At 42.5% G+C, this 24,380-nt stretch overlaps 1 protein-coding gene across 2 annotated transcripts in view; it reads right to left on the bottom strand.

Moving 5' to 3' along the window:
* Positions 1-1,138: 1,138 nt before the first annotated feature.
* LOC122927568 (aminopeptidase N-like) overlaps positions 1,139-24,380 on the bottom strand; it is a 107,137-nt gene continuing 83,895 nt past the window's right edge. For both annotated transcript variants that reach the window (XM_044279512.1, XM_044279513.1), the window contains exons 9-21: positions 22,915-22,980; positions 20,424-20,489; positions 18,876-19,048; positions 16,379-16,455; positions 13,854-13,993; positions 13,293-13,348; positions 11,944-12,091; positions 10,722-10,813; positions 9,439-9,546; positions 7,120-7,287; positions 5,372-5,512; positions 5,205-5,286; positions 1,139-1,810 (exon numbers count right to left, since the gene is read on the bottom strand). In XM_044279512.1, coding sequence (XP_044135447.1) covers positions 1,655-1,810; positions 5,205-5,286; positions 5,372-5,512; positions 7,120-7,287; positions 9,439-9,546; positions 10,722-10,813; positions 11,944-12,091; positions 13,293-13,348; positions 13,854-13,993; positions 16,379-16,455; positions 18,876-19,048; positions 20,424-20,489; positions 22,915-22,980 — 1,473 coding nt within the window. In that variant the 3' untranslated portion in view covers positions 1,139-1,654. The remainder of the gene's footprint in view (positions 1,811-5,204; positions 5,287-5,371; positions 5,513-7,119; positions 7,288-9,438; positions 9,547-10,721; positions 10,814-11,943; positions 12,092-13,292; positions 13,349-13,853; positions 13,994-16,378; positions 16,456-18,875; positions 19,049-20,423; positions 20,490-22,914; positions 22,981-24,380) is intronic.

The raw sequence follows: 24,380 nt of genomic DNA, 5'->3' as shown, positions 1-24,380 counted from the left end.
GCGGCAGGACGGATCCGTCAGGCTGTTCACCCTGTTGGATCCGTCCTTCCGCTATTTTGCTGTGCCGCCAGACCGCCACTCTGTCCCCATTGACTATAATGGGGACGGGGGTGGAGCTCCAGCGCAGCACGGCAGTTTGCGGTGAGAGGCCGTCGGACTAAAAAGTCGGACATGCAGTACTTTTAGTCCGGCGACCTTTCGCCGTGCACTGCCGTGCAGCGCCGGAGCTCCGCCCCTGTCCCCATTATAGTCAATGGGGACGGAGCAGCGGTCCGGCGAAATAGCGGAAGGACGGATCCGACAGGGTGAACAGCCTGTCGGATCCATCCTGTCACAAGTGTGAAAGTAGCCTTAAAGGAAGCAAAATTGTGAGGAGGGCACTACTGAGTCAGCCTTACTGTGAGCAGCACTTATAAAGTGTGTGGGGCACAGCAATGTGTTAATAGGGCAATACTTCCAGCATTAACAAGGACAGAACATGCAGGACCAAGTTGCATCAAAGCCTCCCACTGTACTGGTGAGCACAAATGAAGTCACAGTCCAGTCCCAGCCAAATAGGTGTCAGCTATCCAGGGAACGAAACTTATGGGAAGAGATGTAACCACGCGCTGCTCCCCATACAGAGACAGCTACTCACACACAGAGACCCCAAGTCATATTCAGACAGCTCCTCATTCACAGAGAGACCCCTCCTCATACACAGGTCCTGACCGTGGCCCAGAGAGATCTCCAAGTCTCTGCTCGTCACACCACCACCCTCACCCACTTGCGAGTCGCATCTTCTCCTCCACGTCCGGCCAGTACTGCCACGGGAGTGGGACCTCCCTCCTCTGGCTGAGCCTGCGCCTGCATACACTGCTCTACCTCCGCTCCGCCCCTCTGTGAACTTAGCTGCCGGCGCCGCCCGCAGCGCGCAAGTGTTGAAAACTACCTGGGCCAGGGCTTTACTGCTTAATCCAGTTTTTGAAGCAGTATTTAAGCCAAAGCAGTAAGTGGTTACAAAATAGGAAATATATTCGTCTTTCCTCTATAATTTTCCTTCCTTTTGTATCCAGTACCAAAAGCTGCCTTTTTGGGTAAAATTATAATACTGTAATATTTAGAAGACAATTATTAAATTAATGCAAAGAGACACACATTTGACAAATTAATTTTTATTTTCTGATATTAAAAACAAAAAAGCAGGTTTTTACAGTGATTTGTATAAATAAAGGTACTTTAGCTTTGCGTATAGGAAAATTTACATCTCTTTAGGCTGATCCCACTTGTTCTATGTGACCTGTAAGGTTCACTGGGATCAGCGTGAACTTGATCGGAAGTCTGGTACACCAGGCAATGCATTTAAACATTTAAACCCTGAGCAGATGGGAGTTCCTCATTGTCTATATAGAAAAGTCTTGGGAATCTAAGCACACATATATGGAAAAGGGAAGAAATGTTAGAAAATATGGGCTTCTCAGTCCATTCAAAAAAGAAGATTCATAGAAACCCGATGAAGAGTAATCTAGCAGAAGAAATCATGTCAGAACATATATCTCTGTAGTATCGATTTCTATTTCCCACTGGTGAGACCCAAGATCTGCATGTTGTTTTTACAGGAGGCACATGTGGTTTGTAAACTTGTTATTCTACTGTAGAGATTTTCATATGTCCTTTAAGGTTTTGCTGCAGCCTCAAACCATTCCTTTACAACAGCTTTGTTCTGATTTACCCATCTGACATTTGCTTCTGTCCTTTCTATGGACTGGTCCAGAGCACGAGCTCCTGTGCCGAAACCGACTTCTTTATTGTCTTCTTTGAACTGGTTAATCTGATGAGAGAGTGTCATAGGCATAAATAAGAACATTTTAGATCTAGTTATATATTTTATATACTGTATAAATATAAATATATATATATATATATATATATATATATATATGTTTATATAGAGATATATATAAAACGAAGTAGACAGAAATGTTGGAAGCATTCATTCAGGGACAGGATTAGGGAGTTGACCACAGATAGGGACAGGATACTGACGGGGTCGCCCCTTTCAGGGCGTGTGCTCTGTGTTAGATAGGTAAGGCATCTTAGATCTCTCCATCTTGGCAGGGCTTTTCCAGAGATAGGTGGTTCCTGACTATGCCATACTGTCACGGTCTCACCCGTGACAGGTGTTAGAAGATCTGAGAGACTGGTTGCACGTGAGTGATCGGACAGCCTCTTTTGGTTTTACTTGTGTCAGTGTTGTTGCCGATATGACCACACCTCTTGTTTCAGGTGTAGCTGTGTGGTTATTACTGCTCCCTATTTAGTCTGGCTTCACCCATCACTCCATGCGGTTCATAGCTCCATTCTGGTTGGAAAGTGTTGGTGTCGGGATCTCGGCAGAGTTCCCGCTTTTCCATTTACGAGTTAAGTATCTTTTCCTTGTTTGCATTTGGTTGTTATTTCCCTGTCTTTTAGTATTAGGCCTAAGGTAGACTCCTGTTCCTTCAGCTGGGAAGGAACAGGTCGTCTGTGGACCTACCACTATCTCCAGGGCAATCCATGCTACCAGGTTCCTGCGAATGAACACTCCTACCATTGAGGTCGTTTCATTCTGATAGCAGTCAGGGCTCGGGTTAGGATTTCATTAGGTGGTGACCTTTCCTCTTTTCCTAGTCTTGAGGCCTGATAACTTGTCTCTCCCTCTTGTGTTTGGTGTGGAGTTCCCCTCCCACACCACGCCGTGACACATACTCTCTGAATATTAAGATGCCTGAATAACATCACCTCTGTCTGGGGTTATCCACCTATAATTGTGTGGAACATTGTCCAGGTTATCCGGATCCCTAAAGAGATAGACTGCATGATCCGATAAGACCGAACCATTTTAGCATTTACTGTAACTGCTCAAGGTAACCTTACGTGAATACTACTGGTGGTTAAAATCAAAGGTGTAACCACCCCCTTTTTTTTATACAATTTGGTGCACTGTGGTGTATTAATTATTATTTTTTCAGTTTATAAAGTATGAGTCATTTTTAGACTTTGATTATTAAAGGTTAAGTTTCATATAATCCGTCCCCCCTCCCCCTCCTTCTGTTGGGAGGGCAGTAATTGATATTGTTTCAGGATAGGAAGCAGGAACCACGTAACAGTAGGCTTTGCCACATATTTCGTTTTTTGTGGCTATGTTAATTAGTTTAATTCCATATTTATTAACTGGGACTTTTAAAAAAAGTCACAATTTTTTTTGCAATCTTACTCCAGTAAAGGGATGGCATAGAGATTGGAGTAACTTCTCAAGACAGAAGTGTTAGACTTAAAGGGGTTGTGCAGCACTACAATATTAATGACCTATATTCAGGAGAGTAAATGAAGAAAGGTAGCGGCAGCATCTCCAGTGAATCCTTTATTGGACTGACTTTACAGAAAGTGTGCCATAAAATCAAGCAGTAACGTTTCGGCTGTATCCCAGCCTTTGTCAAGCCTAATACAGAGTGATAATCTCCACCCACAATGCACCTCTGGAGACGCGCGATGTGAGTCCCGCTGGCCGTGATGAACGGACAATACTGTGGTGCACTGTTTAAGGTGAGCACATGTCATGCACCTGCGGGTGTATACATTTTAGTTTGATTATAAGACACAATTCATTGGTTGTGATGTTAATTGTAAAAGGCTGCTATATATTGTATTGGCTCCCCCTTTTGTGGGTGCAGCTGCATGCACTTTAAAAGGGTAGAGATTATCACTCTTTATTAGGCTTTATAAGGCTATGATACAGCCGAAACGTTGCTGCTTGATTTTATGGCACACTTTCAGTAAAGTCCGTCCAATAAAGGATTCACTGGAGATGCTGCCGCTACCTCTCTTCATTTACTATACGGTCGACTGCTGAGGATCTGCGGTCGTGGCTCGGCTGTTGTATTACCAGTGTGGCCATTTATGTCCGTGGGTGCTGCTCTATAAACACTTTTGTCTATATTCAGGACAGGTCATCAATAGATTGGCGGGGGTCTGGCTTTTGGCATCCCTGCCGATCAGCTGTTTGAAGAGTTATGCGCCACTTTCTGTTAAAATTATCCTGCGCGCTGCCTCCTTTGCAGAGGTGGCTCGGTGTAATTACAACTGCTCACCCCATTGACTCTCATGGGACACTGTGCTGCCTCTACAAAGGATGATGCACGATGGACGATGCACAGTTAATTTTGAAGAGGAAGCAGACTTGACCAAAGCGCTGCCATCTCTTCAAACAGCTGATCCGATATTGATGACCTATGCTGAGGATAGGTCATCAATATTGTAGTACTGTAAAGCCACTTTAACGATGAACCAAAGTCATCAAAGATTGTGCAACATTTGATACATTTGGAACAAATCATGGCAACACAGACTCCTGCAAAACAGGCTTTAAAAATTCCCCTAATGATAAATCTTACATGGAAAATACACCTGCTTATTTCCCACAATAAGGAATTCACTGGAAAGGATATCAAAATTAAAGCCTTAACTGTATGCTTGGGAATATTTATAGGCTGTGGACACCTTTGGGGGTAATTTTATTTATTATTGTATTCTACTCATTTTTTCAATTGGTCTTTACTAAAAACTTCCAGCCATTGTTGTACTACAGGGGTTAATGGAGAGTGCATCTGCAGACTGCCAGTTTCTATTTACCTCCAGTCCCCTCATCAAGCAGATCTGCCCGCTCAGTCTGTTCTTTAAACTCTTGACAGCTCATAAATGCTCACTACAATTCATTTCTTGACACGCTGATAAGAATATGTGTTCAAAAATAAGTGTTTATAAGCGTCAGGCGATCTTGTATAAGGGATTCACATGAGCCGTCAGATGACGGGATTCAGTGTAGACACAGAACCCTGCTGCAGTGCAGCTACAGATTACACTGTTATACTGGGAAAGTGGCTGAAACTTTTTATAAAGAATAATTGAAAATAATATATTTTTTGCCCCAAATAAGTAGAACACAATAATAAAATAAAATGCCCACAAAGGTGTCCTTAGTCTATAACACCCACCCCTTTTAGAGATGGAAGGTGGTTGGGTGGATATTTATCAGTATTTTGGAAATGTGCAGCCTCTAATACATACCATTAGGTCCTGCCGCATCTTGAAGTTAACTAATGTTTTAACCTTGTATCATGGCCTTTTTCTATTATATTGTTTCCTGACACAAGTCAATGATTTTGCTAAAAAAAAATCTTACTTACTTGGCTCAGATCAAAATCTGTGCAGAATCTTCTAGTGACTCCAGTAAGGAGGTTACCAAAGGAGAAAGAAGAATCTCCAAATCTACCAAAGAAAATACAATGAATAAACAAGTTGCATATTGCATCATACCACCTGATATGTCCCTGCAGAAAAAGTAAGCACTTACTGTTCTCGGAGTTTCACCCAATAGGCTCTGACAAAGTCCCAGGCAAGACTCTGGCCTATCACATTGTTAGCAACATTGGTGATTGTGCTGACCGTATCTTGCCTACGGATTTTCGTTGAGTCAAAGGAAAACTCCAGTAGTCTGTTAATTGAAAGAGGTATGAACTAATAGGAAGAAATCACATCTTGATAGCAGATATAACGTGTTACAATTATCATATGTTATTTAACCAACTGTGTACTGTCCATAGGTCTTCCTGGTTCTTTAAGAAGACCATTTCCCCTAGCATTTCTGATTAAGGAAGTATTCCTTCTGGAAATGTAGGCATAACTTAAAAACTGGGTGTTACTAATCCCCTTGTTAGGGGGGCATGTCCCTTTGACACCGTCCAATCAGTGCTGACCGTTTCAGACTGTGAAGTGACACCACATGGACAAGGCAAGTGATCACGCCCAATTGTCAAATTATTTCTACATTTCCAGAACTGAGAAGTTCTCTAATATTTATTCACCTTTCTTTGCTATTCCAGACAGTTTGGAAAGTCACATTGTATTGTCTATACCTTTAGCGCTAAGTTTTCTTTACTTAAAGCGGAGCTGTCGCCTCTCCTGACTTGTCTGTTTGAGTAGGTACTTGCATTCCCTGTGTAATAACAATTCTGCAGCATATTTTCTTATGACTCTATGTTGTACCATTTTTCTCTTATTTCTGCTAGAAGTTTATGGATAACGCTACAGATGGGAGTTTCCAGTTGGGAGTGTGTCCCTGCATACTGTGACACTGGCAGCACTGATTGGATAGAGTCAGACTCTACAGGGACCTACTCCCAACTGGTAACACCCATCTGTACCTTTATCCATAAACTTCTAGCAAGAATAGTAGAGGAATAGCACAACATGGAGTCATAAGAAAACACGCTTTAGAATTATTAAATGGACAATGCAAGAAGCCACAACAGACATGTCAGGAGTGGTGACAGGTTCTCTTTAAAGGGCATCTGTCAGCAGATTTGTACCTATAAAACAGCCTGACCTGTTACATGTGCACTTGACAGCTGACGACATCTGTGTTGGTCCCATGTTCATATATATGTGCCTGCATATATGCAAATGAGCCTCTAGGAGCAACGGGGGCGTTGCCATTACTCCTAGTGGCTGTGCTTTCTCTGCAACTGCCATGCCATCTTCACTTTGATTGACAGGACCAGGAGGTGAAAACATCAAGACACCTAGTCCTTCAATCACAGTGCAGAGGGTATGGCAGTTTCAGAGAGAGCAGAGCCTCTAGGTGTAATGGTAACGCCCCCGTTGCTCCTAGGGGCTCATTTGCATATATTAAAACATAATTTTTCTCAGTAATGTGGGCACATATGAACATGGGACCAACACAGACGTCTTCAGCTTCCAAGTGCACATGTAACAGGTCAGCCAGTTTTATAGGTACAAATCTGCTGACAGATGCCCTTTAAGGAGTTTTTTTATGAAATGAAACACAGTGCCAACAAAGACATCTGGATTGAATGTTCTGGTGCATGTAACTCCCTTGACCTGCATTCTGCTTAAGTAAAGCATAGAGTACAGGAAATGCCATCACAGGCATCCAAATACACCATGTCCTAGCTTTAACATGTAACCTACCAAGGGTTGACTAGATATTGGGATTGTGAATGCAAATGGTTAGTGAGTAGAGTAGATAAGACGGCATTGCCACTCTTCACAGCATCTGTGAGTCTTTCAAACTCAGTTTACCTATTCAGGATCCAGGGTTCCCTACTACACGCCAGCGCTGCCCGGAGTTTGTCAGCTTCCTGCGCATTAGTGGTATTCCTGAACTGTTCCCATAAGAAATTCCACTCTTCTTCTCCCCCACGAGCTATGGCATTGCAGTAGATGGTGGACCTCAGATTTGGATGAATGCTGTTTACAAAGACAAACATAATAACATAACTGAGCATCATTATAGTATTGTCAAGCCATTAAATTCCCCATTAAGAAAACAACAGCCCAGCCCAAGCAAATGGAAAAACATAACCCTTCAAGCGGACAAACCACTTTTAGGTGCTTTGAGTGATTTGTCTACTTGAAACGCATGAGAGGTTATATTTTTGTTGTGGTTTTAACTGCTGAGCCATCATTTTCTAAACATCACAATGGTTTTAAAACATGCCATTAATTTCAAGCAGATTTCTGTACCATTATTTAGGCTACTTTCACACGAGCGTTCTGCTGTCCGCTCGTGAGCTCCGTTTGAAGGAGCTCACGAGCGGAGCAGAACGTTTCCGTCCAGGCCTGATGCAGTCTGAATGGATGCGGATCCGCTCAGACTGCATCAGTCTGGCGGCGTTCAGCCTCCGCTCCGCTCGCCTCCGCACGGACAGCTGAACGCTGCTTGCAGCGTTCGGGTGTCCGCCTGGCCGTGCGGAGGCGTGCGGATCCGTCCAGACTTACAATGTAAGTCAATGGGAACGGATCCGCTTGAAGATGACACCATATGGCTCAATCTTCAAGCGGATCCGTCCCCCATTGACTTTACATTGAAAGTCTGAACGGATCAGCTCAGGCTACTTTCGCACTTAGAAATTTTTCTAAGGCTACTTTCACACTTGCGCTTGATCGGATCCGTTCTGAACGGATCCGATCATATTAATGCAGACGGAGGCTCCGTTCAGTACGGCATTAATAACTTAGAAAAATTTCTAAGTGCGCAAGATGCCTGAGCGGATCCGTTCAGACTTTCAATGTAAAGTCAATGGGGGACGGATCCGCTTGAAGATTGAGCCATATGGTGTCATCTTCAAGCGGATCCGTTCCCATTGACTTACATTGTAAGTCTGAACGGATCCGCTCGCCTCCGCACGGCCAGGCGGACAGCTGAACGCTGCAAGTAGCGTTCAGCTGTCCGCCTGTCCGTGCGGAGGCGAGCGGAGCGGAGGCTGAACGCCGCCAGACTGATGCAGTCTGAGCGGATCCGCTCCATTCAGACTGCATCAGGGCTGGACGGAAGCGTTCGGGTCCGCTCGTGAGCTCCTTCAAACGGAGCTCACGAGCGGACCGACGAACGCTAGTGTGAAAGTAGCCTTAGTTATTAATGCAGACGGATCCGTACTGAACGGAGCCTCCGTCTGCATTAATATGATCGGATCCGTTCAGAACGGATCCGATCAAGCGCAAGTGTGAAAGTAGCCTTATTTTGTAACATTTTGTACATATATGTTTTCTGGTGTTTATACTTATATGGAAAAATTATATGGGGAAAAATGCCATAACCCAGAACATTGGATTTTGTATTGTAAAAAAATAAAAAGCCAAAGATGCATAAATGAAGAAAACGCTGTGTATGAGGACTTTTCCATAATTTTCTATTGACTAAAAGAACAATAATTGTTCATGTAGCTGCTAAAAATGCCAACAAAAACAATATCCCAGATTTATTAATATGTCCGTGCCAAAAATCTGTCTAAAAAGTGGCACAAAATGGGGCAATTTGACACAGTTAAGGTTTGTTATACACTTTTTTTTAAGACATGCTCCACAAAGGTGTAGGCCTTCCTAGGAAAGGTTGGCATAGAGTCATAGAAAATGGGATAAATATGGTGCAGGTCTAGACTGCCTGGCTAAGCTTATGCCATCTTTAAGGTTAGAAAATCTGGGCCAATGTGTGTGAATCCAGTCTTAGGCAGGTAGCGACCGGTCATCATGGTCTGACAAGAGGTAAAAGGGAGGCACGTTCTTTCTTGCCCCTCAACATGTCAAACATGTCAGCAGAATAATCTGGAGGCCGACCTGTAACATTCCCTGTATAGTAAATGGCTGAGTATGTCTTGCGCAAAGCGTCATTTTGATGAAATCTGAACCACTGATTGGCAGTTTTAAGTTTTATTGGATTGTTATAAATCCACACTGCTTAGCATTTACACTGAATGCACCAAACTCAATTGTAAAGCTTTCCATATTTCAGGCATATGGATTGAATAACTGGAAGATACTGTATCTGAAAGGGAAATTTAATCTGCACACTATGTCAGTGTAAGTACAATATTTCAGAGGCAGAATTTTTTGAACACATACCCATTGACATTTGAAGTTCTCCACTCGTTAAAGAGTCTGGTGGCCAGTTCTCCACATTCTGGGATTCCATAGCTACAAGCCATGCTGACTGCATTAATTTCATTGTATCTGTAGACAAAATAATAGAATAAATAGAAAGACACGTAAAATATATTTAAGATCTTATGTCTCCAATTCATAGAACTGCAGCTTTAAGTATAAACTTGATATTTAAATACCTTCATTATCTACAATATATAGAATAAATAATGAAATAATGCGATGAATAACAGTTCTTGCCCAATTGAATGTATATTTACTGCACTTTAATTTTTTTTTGTCTCATTTCATGCCCTTTGAAGGTAGCATCGCTGTTCTAGGACCAATCTTCAAGTTGATGAAGCGATAAACCAGCACTGTGGCCCTTTTTTTCAGAGTTGTGGGGGTTTGCAGCAGTTGGACCAACCCCACCAATCATAAAAGGGTGCCATGACCTAGAGACATGCCATCCACTTTCAATGATGGGAAAACCTCTCTAACACCTTCCCAAAATCTGCTTTATATATACAGTATAGTGAATGACTGGTCTTTAAAGATGGTACCCGTTCAAGAGCTGAGTGGGTACCATAGCCAGTGGGTAACTGCTCTGTTACACAGCGGTGTCCATGATCAGAGGAGACTCCAATTGTAGACATATAATCAGAAGCAGGCTCTTCCTAAAATGAATCCCTTAGGCCTCATGCACACAGCCGTTTCCCGGCCGTGGCCGTATTGCGGCCCACAAACAGCGGGTCTGAAATATGCTGCCACCAGCCGTGTGCTCCCCGCATCACGGATGCGGACCTATTCACTTGAATGGGTCCGCAATCCGAAGCTGTGGTGCGGAACGGAGGCACGGAACCCCACGGAAGCACTACGGAGTGCTTCCGTGGTGTTTTTGTCCGTGCCTCCGCACTGCAAAAAAATAGAACATGTTGAATGGGTCTCGATCTATCCCGGCTGCTGCACGGATGTTGCCCGTGCATTGGGGACCACAAATTGCGGTCCCCAATGCACGGAACGTCTGCAAAATGGCTGTGTGCATGAGGCCTTAAAACAATGGTGCAGCTGGATTTTATGTTTTTAATTCCATCACACTAACATTTTTTTTCCAGCTTCCCAATGCAACTTGTGGATTTATTAAATGGTGTCATTAGAAAATATATCTTGTTTGGCAAAAAAAGTTAAAAAGTTAAAAATCTAAAATCAAAATGAAATTTGTTTAGAGGTTAAAACTGAGTTCACACACAATATGTGGTACTTACTGTTCTGTTAACGTAGCAGGTCGGTCTCTCCAATCATTTGTCAAGTTTTTAAAATAATTAAAGAGTGGTGTAACCTGATTCTTCATGTAAGCCTGTTGGAGACATTGTGCACATTAAGTGATGGTAGCTGCTATATAACCATCTATAACCATTATCTTATATTGTTAGGCCATTTTCACACATGGGGCCGCAAGAGATGTGGACAGCGCTCCGTGTGCTGTCCGCATCCATTGCTCCGTTCTGTGGCCCTGCAAAAAATAAATAAATAGAACATATCCACGTCCATTTTACGGACAACAATAGGCATTTCTATCATGGCACGTCCGTCGGCCAGCATCTGTGTTTTGTGCATCCTCAATTTGCGGACCGCAAAACACGGCACGATCGTGTGCATGAGCCCATAACAAACAAATCTAGAGGTCATTTACAAAGACCAGTGTTTTACATCGGTCTTTGTTTCCCCACAACGTTGGCAAAGAAAGCTCAGGCCTTGTCATAAATTAGGTGCACCACTGGCAATCTGTGTGCCTGGAGTGAAACTACTCCAGCGCCTGACTAGAGTAGTTCTCATTATTTTTTACCCCTGTTTCCAGGATAGTAAATGTATCCTGGCCCAGGCTAGTCCCCCGCTACGCCCCCATCAAGCATGGTGCAAAAAAAATTGGTTGCACAATATCAGTTCTTGTAACTTTTTTTTTATACCAGAAACTGGCGCAGCGCCCACTGTAAATGACCTTCACTGACTTAAAATAGTATTTTTGAGCATTTCCTCCCATTTAGGCCACTTTATTTCAGTTATATTTCTTCATATGTTTCGAATGTGCCATTGCGTACTGCTGGTAGCATTCTGTTGCACCTGGTAGCCTGTGTCACATGACCTGTTATAGATGGGGCTTACAGCCTTATCATCTCTCCCACTACCTGAGTGATCTCACTATGGAGGTATGTGGGAGCTTGGCTGTAAGTTGTATCTTAGCACCCCTCAGACTGTGTTCACACACCGTAGGTAGTCTAGTGGTAGGAACCCTTGCCACCCTGAGATAACTTGACGGTGGTGCAAAGGGCTCCGATGTGTTCCTGACAGGAATACATTGGCTAAAGTCTCAGTTCTTATCATCAGCTTGAGGGATTGGCCAGTGTTGTCAGTTGCTATCATTGTGGGGCACCTTTCGCAGTGACTTAAAATATTACCCTCATGATAAATTCCACCCTGCTGATTTACCTTCATTGGTCCGTACACATCTGTGCGATCGAACATCTGCGCAAAGTAACTGAGACTGCTGACAGCTGCCTGCCATGGCATGTACTCCACATCCTTGGACAGAAATTTAGTTGTTTCAAGCGCTCTTGTAGTACTTATTATCTGAGCTCTGAAATGCAATAAATAGCAGCATTAATACAGTATTAAGAACCCCGTTACCGTACATGTTGTAAAAGCAATATATTAGGTCCAGCCTTGTTCATACTGGCATCACGGTTCAATGAAATCTGGTCTCTGCTCCTCCTAATATCTGCTTTGCTATTTTGCTTGGTCTCTGTTCACATCTGGTATGAAATCATTGTCTGTCATGGAATCTATGAGCACCAGAACGAATTGAGTCCAGTAAAGTTAGTAAATTAATTTTTATTATAATTGATAAAAGTAGCAAAGTAAGGTAGAGAGAGTGGAATATAAAATAAAAAAAACTGCCACTTGATTGGAGGAGGATTGTGTGCATATGATGTAAAACAGTGTGCCACCCACTCAGCTTCGAGGGATGCTCCACCATTGCATGGTATTGCTCCCTCTAATGCTCTGCTATTCAGGCTGTTTCACACAGCCCTAATGTCAGTATGATCCTGTAGAAGTAAGGTCAGACAGAGACACATAGCATTATAAATCAGTGTAACACCATGCACTCCGGCAATGGACTCGCTCATGTGAAACAGCCCTTATGCCTCATTCACACGTCAGTGTTTGGTCAGTGATTTCCATCAGTGATTTTGAGCCAAAACCAGGTGCGGCTCTAAACACAGAACAGGTGCAGATCTTTCCCTTAGGCCTCCTGCACACGAACGTGTGCTTCCTGTTTCCGTATTGCGGACTGCATTTGCAGATCCGCAATACACGGATTCTGTTCTGTGGGCATTCCGCATCACGGATGCGGACCCATTCTCTTCAATGGGTGTGCCATTCGGGAGATGCGGAACGGAAGCACGGAACAGAACCCTACGTAGTGCTTCCGTGGGGTTTCGTCCTGTACTTCCATGCCGCAAAAAGATAGAACGTGTCCTATATTTTTGCGGAATGGCCGGATCGCGGACCCATTAAAGTGAATGGGTCCACGATCCGCTGTGGCTGCCCCACGGACGGTGTTTGTGCTTTGCGGCCCACATGTTGCAGGAGGCCTTATACCTTATGTTTGTGGAGGCGCCAATCCTGGTTTTAGCTCACAATCACTGATGGAAATCACTGACCAAAACACTGACGTGTGAATGAGGCCTTAGACATGGAGCCAGTTTTTCATGATTTCAAAGTACAAAATGACACTAATCTAGAGGTTGCTAATATTCGGAGACCTTTATGCTCACCTGGCTAAATTAAACGCATCATCGATGATTTGAGCTCGGTTGATAACAGGAATTTGCTGCAAAACAAAAAAATAAAACGTGTTTGATGGTAAGTAACTGTTAATCCACCGCCTCCCCACTTACTAAAAAGTAAAATGGAGCACTCTGCATGACCACATGTTGACTATGCTTTAGTTCACTGCTAATTTTGGCCTATTCCTGTCCGTTTTGCAGAACGCACATGGGCGGCATTCCATGTTTTGCGCATCCACAATTTGCGGACTGCAATACACGGCATGGTCGCGTGCATGTAGCCTTATTTTTAGGTGGTATATGTCATTATATCCTTTTGCTGTTGTTTGCAATTTTGAAAAGTGAAATCAATTTTCATTACGAGGGCCTTCTCAAAAGGTCAGGGAGTCAATGACCAGAATATACATAGCGCAGCCTTGTACGTTGGGGCTTTAGGTTTGGCATATACAGTCCTGCACCACAAGGATGATGTGAACAGAGTCTTATTTTCTATGTCCTTCATGTGATTTGTTTCATGAGATCCCCTGAATACCAATAACCAATACTCACGGAAAGATCAGTGTTCAGCTGGTTAAGCAGTCTGTCCCAGTTAACGTCATCATAGTTAACCCTGTAATATCCAGTCACGTTGATGTTTGCAAGCAGCCAGTTACCTTGTTGACCAGCTGTTTTAAAGGCTTCGTTGGAGCCTGAAATACAGGAAAAGTTTAAATGAAGTGCGTACTATCATTTACATTGCACTATAACGCTCAGTAGGTGACAGTAAGGGCTTATTCATATAAAAATGCCTATTCTTGTCCGCAAAACGGGGCCACAGAACGGAGCAACGGATGCGGACAGCACACAGAGTGCTATCCGCATCTTTTGCTCGGATGCGGCACCAAACCACGGTCGTGTGAATGAACGTTAAATGTTAGGTCCATTGGAGTAACACGATGGGGGTCATATACAATGGACGATACACCAGTTGTAAGCCAAAAACATTTGCAAGACCTTGTTTTGTGACTTTTTTAGAACCCGTATTGCAGTATTTTGTTGCAAAGGCATTTTTATACAGTCCTCACTTGGAAGTGGCGAGTGAGCTATGGGGAAATGGCCAGGCCCGGGATATCAGGCCTGACACATTTACTATCTTTTACAGTATGTCTGGAAACAGGCAAAAAAAGCAGAGTGAAAACTACTCTGGTCAGGGGCTGGAGTGGGTTTTACTTCAGGCGCACAGGCTGCCGGCAGTGCACCTTATTTAAGACGAGGTCTAAGCCTAGATCATTTACTGCCTTTGTGAATGACTTCCAATCTGTTGTTGTTGTATTTGCATTTTACCGTAAATGACGTCTAATCTGTTGTGCAACATATTAAAGGGGTTCTCGGGGAGTAGAATATTGATGGAATTTAGGTCATCAATATCTGATCAAAAGGAGTCATACTCCCGCTGATCATCAGCTGCTTGAAGAGGTTGCAGAGCTCCAGTGACCACCATGGCGTCTTCCCAGGTTAGTGTTGTCATCACATTCATTGGTCACATGGCCTAGATGTAGCTCAGTCCTGTTCAAGTATGTGCACCTGAGCTGCAATACCAAGCACTGCCAGTATAAAATGTATGGTGCTGTGCTTTGTAAGCTGTAAGGGTACGACACCTCCTGTAAGGGTAATGAGGGCATGACAGGCACAGGGTATGACAGCCTCAGGCTGGCATAATTTTTAGCCAACATCTACGCCTGTTTCCAGGCATACATGTTAGCAGGGGTAACTTAAAGTGGCCCAGTAAAAAAATAAAAAAAGGCAGCTGCCTTCCAGATACCTGGTGCTCATAGCATTAATGGGGGACAGCCCTCTGGTCATCGGTCCACCAGGAAATTTCCCTGTAGGGTCTATGGCCAGTCCACTGTTACATGTTAGTAAATTTGCCTGCAGCTCTGGCACTGGATGGAGTTTTGGCCACACACAGAGGCTGCTATGTATGCCCATACCCTCACAGGCTACATTTATTTATTTTATGTACTTATATAGCACTGACATATTCCACAGCGCTTCACAGATATTAGCATCTAACTGTCCCCAACGGGGCTCACAATCTAAGGTCCCTATCAGTATGTCTTTTGAGCGTGGGAGAAACCATAGCCCTAATAAAACCCACACAAACACAGGGAGAACATGAAAACTCCATGAAGATGTTGTCCTTGGTCGGATTCGAACCTAGGACCCCAGCGCTGCAAGGCACCAGTTCTAACCACCGAGCCACCATGGTTTTATTCGCACATCACTCCATTCATACCTGTAGTATGTAAAGAGATCATTGGTAGAGTAGATGTGAATAAATAAGCCATTACTCTTCTTTAATAATTTCACGTCATCTATCGATCAAACGATTCAAAGAAGAGTTTGAATGAGGTGGTAGACGAGCAAGTGCACTGCCGCTTCATTCACTGACTGACTAAGCTAGCCGAGTGCTGTACTTGCTTATCTTCATCTAACCCAAAGACTTCACCCCTTATAGGCTACAACACCCAGCCCGCGTTTCAGTCCTCATCTGCTTCCTCCCTCTTCCTTACCACTTCAGTTGTGTCTGTGCATGCTCCGTTCCTGGGTGGCCTCTGAGGTGCACAGATTGTATGGGAGTGTATGTTGGCTGTGGTATTTATATGGCCTATAGGTAATTGTCTCCTGTTAGACTGACTGTGCATTCCAGTCCCCGGTGACTGACAGCTCGAGAAGGAAGGAGGGCCTATGTTGGTCTTGGGCTATGTGCCCTGATGCAACCGGCCATCCTGCATGTGCTCTACATTATTTAATGGGTATTGTGTTTACTAACGTGACGGAGATCGGTTTAATGAACCTAATAATTACCCGCTAGACAAGAAACACGTAAAAGTATTTGTGAATTTATTTTTAGTAATATATTTTTTTATTATTTCATATCCCAGAGAACTCCAAATAGGTTCATCACTTTTCATTTACTGTAGTACAGTCCTAAGAGTTGCCTTCACAAAATCCATACAGCCCTAATAAAAATGTACAGCAAAACAGGTGAAATTACTCACTGCTTTCTATGTGCGTCAAGTTCATCTACTTACCATCCCGTCCATTCAGCCAGAAAGTATTCAGGACACTAGTTCCGCTGAAGTATTTGATCGGTACAAACCATGTATAGCTGAAAAATTGAACAGAATATTACTGTAAATATGAGGGACAGAAATAAAAGAGATGTCTTTATGAGAAATATATACAGTAGATATCCGTGACTTCTGTTTCTGGCACATCTTTTTTGTTGATTTAGAACATTTTCTGCTTCTGTTCTCAGGCCACTGACAGAATGGAAAGACTCTTTAAGGGGGTATTCCCGTCACAGCCTTTTATGACTGAGATTAGTATACTCTTATTAAAGGCTGGTCAAGCGGGGTCAGATTTAGGGCTCATGCACACAAACGTATGCAGCCCCTGCCCATATTGTGGACTGCAAACAGTGGGTCCACAATATACGGGCACTGGGCACTTCAATGGGTCCGCAATCCGCAAAATACGGAGTGGTGTGGAGCGGAGGCACGGAGTGGAAGCCCACAGAGGCACTACGGAGCACTTATGTGAGATTTGGGTTCCTGCCTCCGCACTGCCAAAAAATAGAACATGTTCTATTTTTTTTGCCATATGGACTGAATCTTGCGGATTGCGAACCCATTCAAGTGATTGGGTCCGCAAATGGCGGCCACACGGCTGGTGCCCATGCAACTAGGGGTCCACAGCACAGGCAAGTGCTTTATATAAAGGCCAAATCACTTTTTTTGTAACTACTAAAGCAAGCTATGCCGTTTCCATAATACCCAAGTTAGGTTACATTCACACAATGTGCTCTGTAAATAGAGGATCCGTAAAATAAGGATGTGGTCCATGCGCATCCCACACTTTTCACAGGCCCCATTGTAAAAATGCCTATTCTTGTCTGCAAAACTGACAGAAATAGGACATGTTCTATAATTTGAGGCAAGGACACCTAGATGTGGACATTTTTTGCAGCCCCATAGAAATGAATGGGTCCGCAAATTATCAGCAAATAATGCGGATTTGACGTGGACCAAAAATACTGTTGTGTGAATGTAGCCTTAGGGTACTTTCACACTAGCGGCAAGGAACTCTGGCAGGCTGTTCTGGCGGGTGAACAGCATGTCAGATCTGTTCTGCCGCTTAGTGCCTATAATTGACTATAATGGGGGTGGGCCGGAGTTCCGGCGGCAGCACGGCAAACATGCTGAGAGGCGGCCGGAATAAAACTACAACATGTTTGCCGTACTGCTGACAGAACTCCAACCCACCCCCATTATAATCAATGGGGCAGGAGCAGTAGTCCGGGTGCACACGTGCACTAGCGGCAGCACGGATCCGACAGGCTGTTCACCCGCCGGAACAGCCTGCCGGAGTTCCTTGCCGGTAGTGTGAAACTAGCCTAAACTGAAGCAGTGTAACTTGCTGTGCTATTCAGTTTGTGCATATTCCATTCACTGCTATGGTAGCTAACAGTGCAGCGCAGCCCACTCGGCTGTAACTTACTAGGATTATTCCAATCTCAGCCATAAAAGGCTAATAACCGTGGGCCTTCTTTACATATCATTTTTGGTTCCTTTTGTTAGTTTATAAATTACATGAAAAACACCAGAGTTTCTTTTTATGTTTAATGTGTGTTGTGCCTTTTTTATGCATTTTTGTGGCTTTTTTTTACAAGTAGCTTTTTTGAAAGCTACGTCTTTTTAAACTGAAAATCCCTTCTGATGTCACTTCCTCCACAGATCTCTATAAAAACAGCAGTAAAAAAAAAAAACTATGTAAAAACACACACTGGCAAAAAAAACAACAGATGTCTATAGCATAAAAATGCCATACCCAAAGCATGTGAAGACTTGCAAAAAACGCCATGGAACTAAAAAAATGCAACACAAGTGAGAAGAAAAATGCAGAATAAATTAAAAAAAAGCACATGCTTGTACTGCATTTCATAAATTGCCATAAACTTACTGTTAACATCTAGATGCTGTGTTTTGAAAAAAAATTGTGAAACCATCCTCAAGGGCACCTTCACGCACTTCTGTATTTATCAGGCCTTTTTTAACAAGCATTTTTCATGGTATTGCTGGCTCCCTTCGCTGGTCCTACAGTCCCCATCTGTAAACTTCTGGATGGATTGTGTCAAATGACTGGCTTCAGTGGTGACGTGTCCCCAAGCAGCATGTGACCCAGCAGTAACATGCCACTTATGAACACATCACCGCTGAGAACCACCATTCTCTGCTGCAGAGCATGTGATCCCGTCCATTCAGAAGTTTATAGGGAACAGGCGAGAAGTTTTTTTTTATTACAGCAGGCCGGGGTTAAAATTTATAACAGTAAAAAATAGTTGGGTGACCTTTTAAGAGTATGAAGATTTGTTCCATACATTGGAATGGGGTTTGCAGAAAATTTGCCACTCACATGAATTGAAATATTTTCCAAAATCTACTACAAATAATTTGTCCAGCAAAGACGACAAATAAATTTTCATGGAAAGGAATATTGTACTTCCACATTTCTTAACTATGATCTTACTTAAAGTCTGACGGCCGAGTGACTGTTGCATTTGGATCTAAAAGGAAATGTTTTTGCTGAACAACTCCAGTAGTGGTATTTATCGTCACCACAGGAAAACCCATCTGCAGGACCCATGTGTTCATGATATCTTCAATTTTGTTGTCAAGATAAATAGAACTTTTATCTACGGCCTGAGGCAAAAAGAAAAGTACACACACTAAATTAAAGAAGAAAAAACAGACAGATTTTAGTCCAATGTTTATAAGGGCTCATTCAGACGGTCGCATGTTTTGTTTCGTCCCTGTTCTGCATTTTTGCAGAATGGGTGTGGACCCATTCATTTCAATGTGGCCGCAAATGATGCGGACAGCACACTGTGCGCTGACCGCATCCGTTGTTCCATTCCACGTCCCTGCAAAAAATATAGAGCATGTCCTATTCTTGTCCGCAATTGCGGACAAGAATAGACATTTTTCATGAGAGTGATGGCCATGTGCGGTCTGCAAATTGTGGAACGCACACGGGCCGGTATCCGTGTTTTACGGATCTGCAATTTGCGGACCGCAAAACACATACGGACGTCTGAATGCGCCCTAAGGGTCATGTTGGCAAAGTAGAACTAGCAGTCAGTTGTTCTGCATGGCCAGAACTTTGTATGCCACTCCAGTCTGATCCATTCGACCTAGTTTGCAACCACTGCCTTTACTAGTCCAAAAATAATACATGGGGAAATAGTCTATCTATCTATCTTATATATCTTATATATCTCATATCTATCTATCTTATATATCTCATATCTATCTATCTATCTATCTATCTATCTTATATATCTCATATCTATCTATCTATCTATCTATCTATCTATCTATCTATCTATCTATCTATCTTATATATCTCATATCTATCTATCTATCTATCTATCTATCTTATATATCTCATATCTATCTATCTATCTATCTATCTATCTTATATATCTCATATCTATCTATCTATCTATCTTATATATCTCATATCTATCTATCTTATATATCTCATATCTATCTATCAATCTATTTATCTTACTGTATATATCTCATATCTATCTTGGCAGATGGATTACTGAGATACACTGCAGGTCTTTGACTGCGACCCCTTCACTACCTATTAGATGCGATGTAGCCTCTCAACATTGCGATCTTTTCAGGTGTGAAAACAAGTTGTCATGTAGACCTAGTATGAAGCACAAATGCCATGGTCAATAAAAGGCTGGTACTTATCTTCCCTTTCTTAGGGTTAGGAACAAAGACACAAGACTACGGAGATTGGACAATGCCATGTAATAATTGCAAAGCAAACATGTTCCGGTGCAATGCTGTGAACTGAATTTATTTTTTAGGACTTTTGTTTCTTTCAATGAAGTTTCCTGTTAATCGATATATACCGGTATCTCAATGACTGGAAAAGTCAGTTTTCATCCAATCAGACAACCTAGGTATGTGGCTAAATTGGAGAGTGATCTTTCATGATGGAGTGTGTGATGACCCATACATGATATATGCATTATACAGTTTACATAGAATAACTTACTGCTTGCAAGTGTTTCCACAGGTCAATATATACCGTGTTGCTATATTCAAATTCTTTCAAGTAGGTCTGGGGGGAAATTTTTTAAAAAGATTATACACAATGCATAATTCTTATATTAGGTCTGATTAACATGGTCTTTCCTATCTTTGTCCACAAAAAATGGACATATTTCATAATGTGTAAATCTCCTAGTCCCCATATACTTGAAGGTATGAGTCTTTTATGGACAGGAATAGAGCATGCTGTGAATTTCTCAGTGATCCGCGCTGAAAAGCACACGCACTTCTGTTCATGACGAGTAAAAATGCCTCAAATAGACCTGACTTGATCAGCATTTTTTGATGCATTTTTAGCCATAGTGTGTGTTTTAGCACCTGCCATTTTTTGCATGCCTAGCATTTTGTAGAGGAAAGTACAGCATTGTACTTCTCTTCTCTGTGTGAAACCACACATATTAAGGACTCCTGCACACAAACGTATTTTCTTTCCGCGTCCGTTCCATTTTTTTTGCAGACTGTATACAGAACCATTCATTTCAATGGGTGTGCAAAAAAAAAACTGAAGTTACTCTGTGTGCATTCCTTTTCCATATGTCCATATTTCCATTCTGCAAAAAAATAGAACATGTCCTATTATTGTCCGCATTAAGGACAAGGACAGTACTGTTCTATTAGGGGCCAGCTGTTCCATTTCGCAAAATACGGAATGCACAAGGACATCATCCGTTTTTTGCAGATTGTAAAATACATACAGTCGTGTGCATGAGGCCTAACTGTATGTTTAACTTAACACTGAAAAATTCTCTTGCTAATAATGAGACATAATTATAATCATTTTTTGCTCAGGAAGGTGGTGATGAACTATGGCAGGTAAAACTCTAGGGACTTTTTCACACAAGCGAGTTTTCCGTCTGCATTCATAGCATCTGGACCAAATCCTGATCCGTTTATTTGAATGGGTCTGCTGTGTACATGAACTTCGTTTTTTCCGCATCATCTTTGTGACCAGGAAAAATTGCATTTTTCACGCTGTCCTGGCTTAATAGAAGTGAACGGGGCTTGCATGAAAAACGGAAGGCACCCGGATGCAATGCGCTTTTCACTAATAGTTCCTGGGAGATGTAGATTTTTGTTCTTCAGTTTTTCTTCACACTCGTGAAAAACACATCAAAAACTGATTGCATTTGTGCAGAAAGAACTGAAACACTGAACACAATCGCAGACACAACTGATTGAACTTGCATACAAAACCATCAGTTCTTGGCCTCATGCACACAACCGTGTCCGTTTTGCAGCCTGCAAATTGCAAATCCGCAAAAAAAATGTCCGGCCCTTAATAGAGCAGTCCTAGCCTTGTCCATGATATGGGCAGCGGAACGGATGTGCGGATGCGGACAGCTCATGGAGTGCTGTCTGCATCTTTTGTGGCCCCATTGGAGTGAATGGGTTTGCATCTGACTCGCAATAAAATGCAGCTTGTATGTGGACCCAAACCACGGCCATGCATGAGGCCTTCTCCTGAACACGTTCTGACACAATCCGTATCACTTGTGTGAACAAGGCCTAATTCATATTCTTTAAAATGTCCTTCAGACTACAGAGAAAGTAATTACTGGTATTAGTAAATATGCTATAAATTTGACACCAAAGTTACAAAGTGCACATCAGAAAGACAGTGTGTGGGATTTTTGGACAGATAAAGCCAAACTATTTTTATTTATAAAGCTGTATTCACAAATGAGTATTTTATGCAGGCCAAAAATGCCTGAAACACCTCAGCGGCTCAGATTAATTTACTAATATGTCTGGGCCTAGAATCTGTCTAAAAAGTGACGCAATTCAGCATAATTAGGGTTTCTCCAAACATGAATTTTTGCAATCACAATATCACAGATATGTCTCATGTTGCCTTGTAGAAATGCATTGCATGTTGCACTGCATTCTACTGAAAACTCTTATAAAGGTGCGTCTAAACTTGTGAAAAACTTTATACTTAGAAGTTGCACATAATGCAATTGAGTTATCCAAATGCATAATGCAAATGCAAAATGAATATACAGTGGCTTGTAACTGAAACAACACTGGCACGTTGATATACAGTAGTAGCCCTTCAAAGTAGGGTTGTTAAAACAGCTTTTTATGGAAGCCTTTTTGCAATCATTTTCTACATCTTTGCACCATAGCAGTTAGGGTACGGCCAGGTGGTCAGGTTTCCTCATGCCGTTTTGGAAGCCAAAATCAGGAGTGGATCAGAAAGGAGAGAAAGTATAAAGGACAGAAAGGACTTCTCTTTTATTAATTCACTCCTGATTTTGACTTCCAATATTGCGTCAGGAAACCTGACCGTGTGGCCGTACCCTTATGCTGCATACAGAAGGTATACCAGGCACGTAGTTTACTTTTATATAGATTTCCTAGATTAGATTACATTTTTGCAGACCATTAGCAGGTTATACCTGACAGTATATGTCTTATAAGCAGGTGGTACTTACCTGTAGTCCCTGTACAAAAATGTCTTCAGTAATAAATGAGGACAACATCCGAATAACTACTGCACCCTAAAATGAAGCATATTATAAATATCCAATGTACTGTAAGTGCAATGAAACACTAATTATCATAAATACATTCATTTATTCTTCATCATTCTTTATGATGGGTTAAAATACAGTTTCTTTCTGTCATGTATTGTGTATATTATGTTTAATGTATGCACAGATTATTTTATGGGCCAGTAGATGATTGCGCTGGGATACTTTTCCTTAAATAGTGAAAGTCCTTGATTTTTTTTGGGCTGCCCTGGCCTCATACATATGGAATGAATACTATTAAACCATATCCCCACATTGTGGCCCCAATTTTACACTTTTGGTACTGGAAATCAGATGATTTAAATGAAATTGAACTTGAATACTATTGTGCGCTTTTTAATCTATATAGGTTCAGAAGTTTGTGCCAATTTATTTCTTAAAGAGGTTCTTTGGGAATTAAGGAAATGAAAATCCATAAATATTAATTTATTATAAATATATTCTCCAATACATTTCATTAGTTATAATGGCTCATTTTGTCTAAGGAGCAAAGATTAGGAGTAGGGATGAGTGAACTCGAACTGTATAGTTCGGGTTCGTACCGAATTTTGGGGTGTCCGTGACACGGACCCGAACCCGGACATTTTCGTAAAAGTCCGGGTTCGGGTTCGGTGTTCGTCGCTTTCTTGGCGCTTTTGTGACGCTTTCTTGGCGCTTTTTGAAAGGCTGCAAAGCAGCCAATCAACAAGCGTCATACTACTTGCCCCAAGAGGCCATCACAGCCATGCCTACTATTGGCATGGCTGTGATTGGCCAGAGCACCATGTGACCCAGCCTCTATTTAAGCTGGAGTCACATAGCGCCGCCCGTCACTCTGCTCTGATTAGTGTAGGGAGAGGTTGCGGCTGCGACAGTAGGGCGAGATTAGGCAGATTAACTCCTCCAAAGGACTTGATTAACTGATCGATCTGCAGCTGTGGATCATTGAGCTGCTGATCCTCAATTGCTCACTGTTTTTAGGCTGCCCAGACCGTTTGTCAGTCACATTTTTCTGGGGTGATCGGCGGCCATTTTGTGTCTTGTGGTGCGCCAGCACAAGCTGCGACCAAGTGCATTTAACCCTCAATGGTGTGGTTGTTTTTTGGCTAAAGCCTACATCAGGGTGAAGCTGTCACACCAAGTGCATTTAACCAGCAATAGTCTGTTCATTTTTTGGCCATATACAAAATCAGGGGCAAGCTGCGCCTGTCACCAAGTGCATTTAACCCTCAATGGTGTGGTTGTTTTTTGGCTAAAGCCTACATCAGGGTGAAGCTGTCACACCAAGTGCATTTAACCAGCAATAGTCTGTTCATTTTTTGGCCATATACAAAATCAGGGGCAAGCTGCGCCTGTCACCAAGTGCATTTAACCCTCAATGGTGTGGT

Source organism: Bufo gargarizans, chromosome 2, assembly GCF_014858855.1.
Source record: "Bufo gargarizans isolate SCDJY-AF-19 chromosome 2, ASM1485885v1, whole genome shotgun sequence".
In the NCBI taxonomy this organism is placed as follows: domain Eukaryota; kingdom Metazoa; phylum Chordata; class Amphibia; order Anura; family Bufonidae; genus Bufo; species Bufo gargarizans.
The sequence above is the reverse complement of the archived record's forward strand: the minus strand, read 5'-3'. Positions and strand labels throughout refer to the sequence as shown.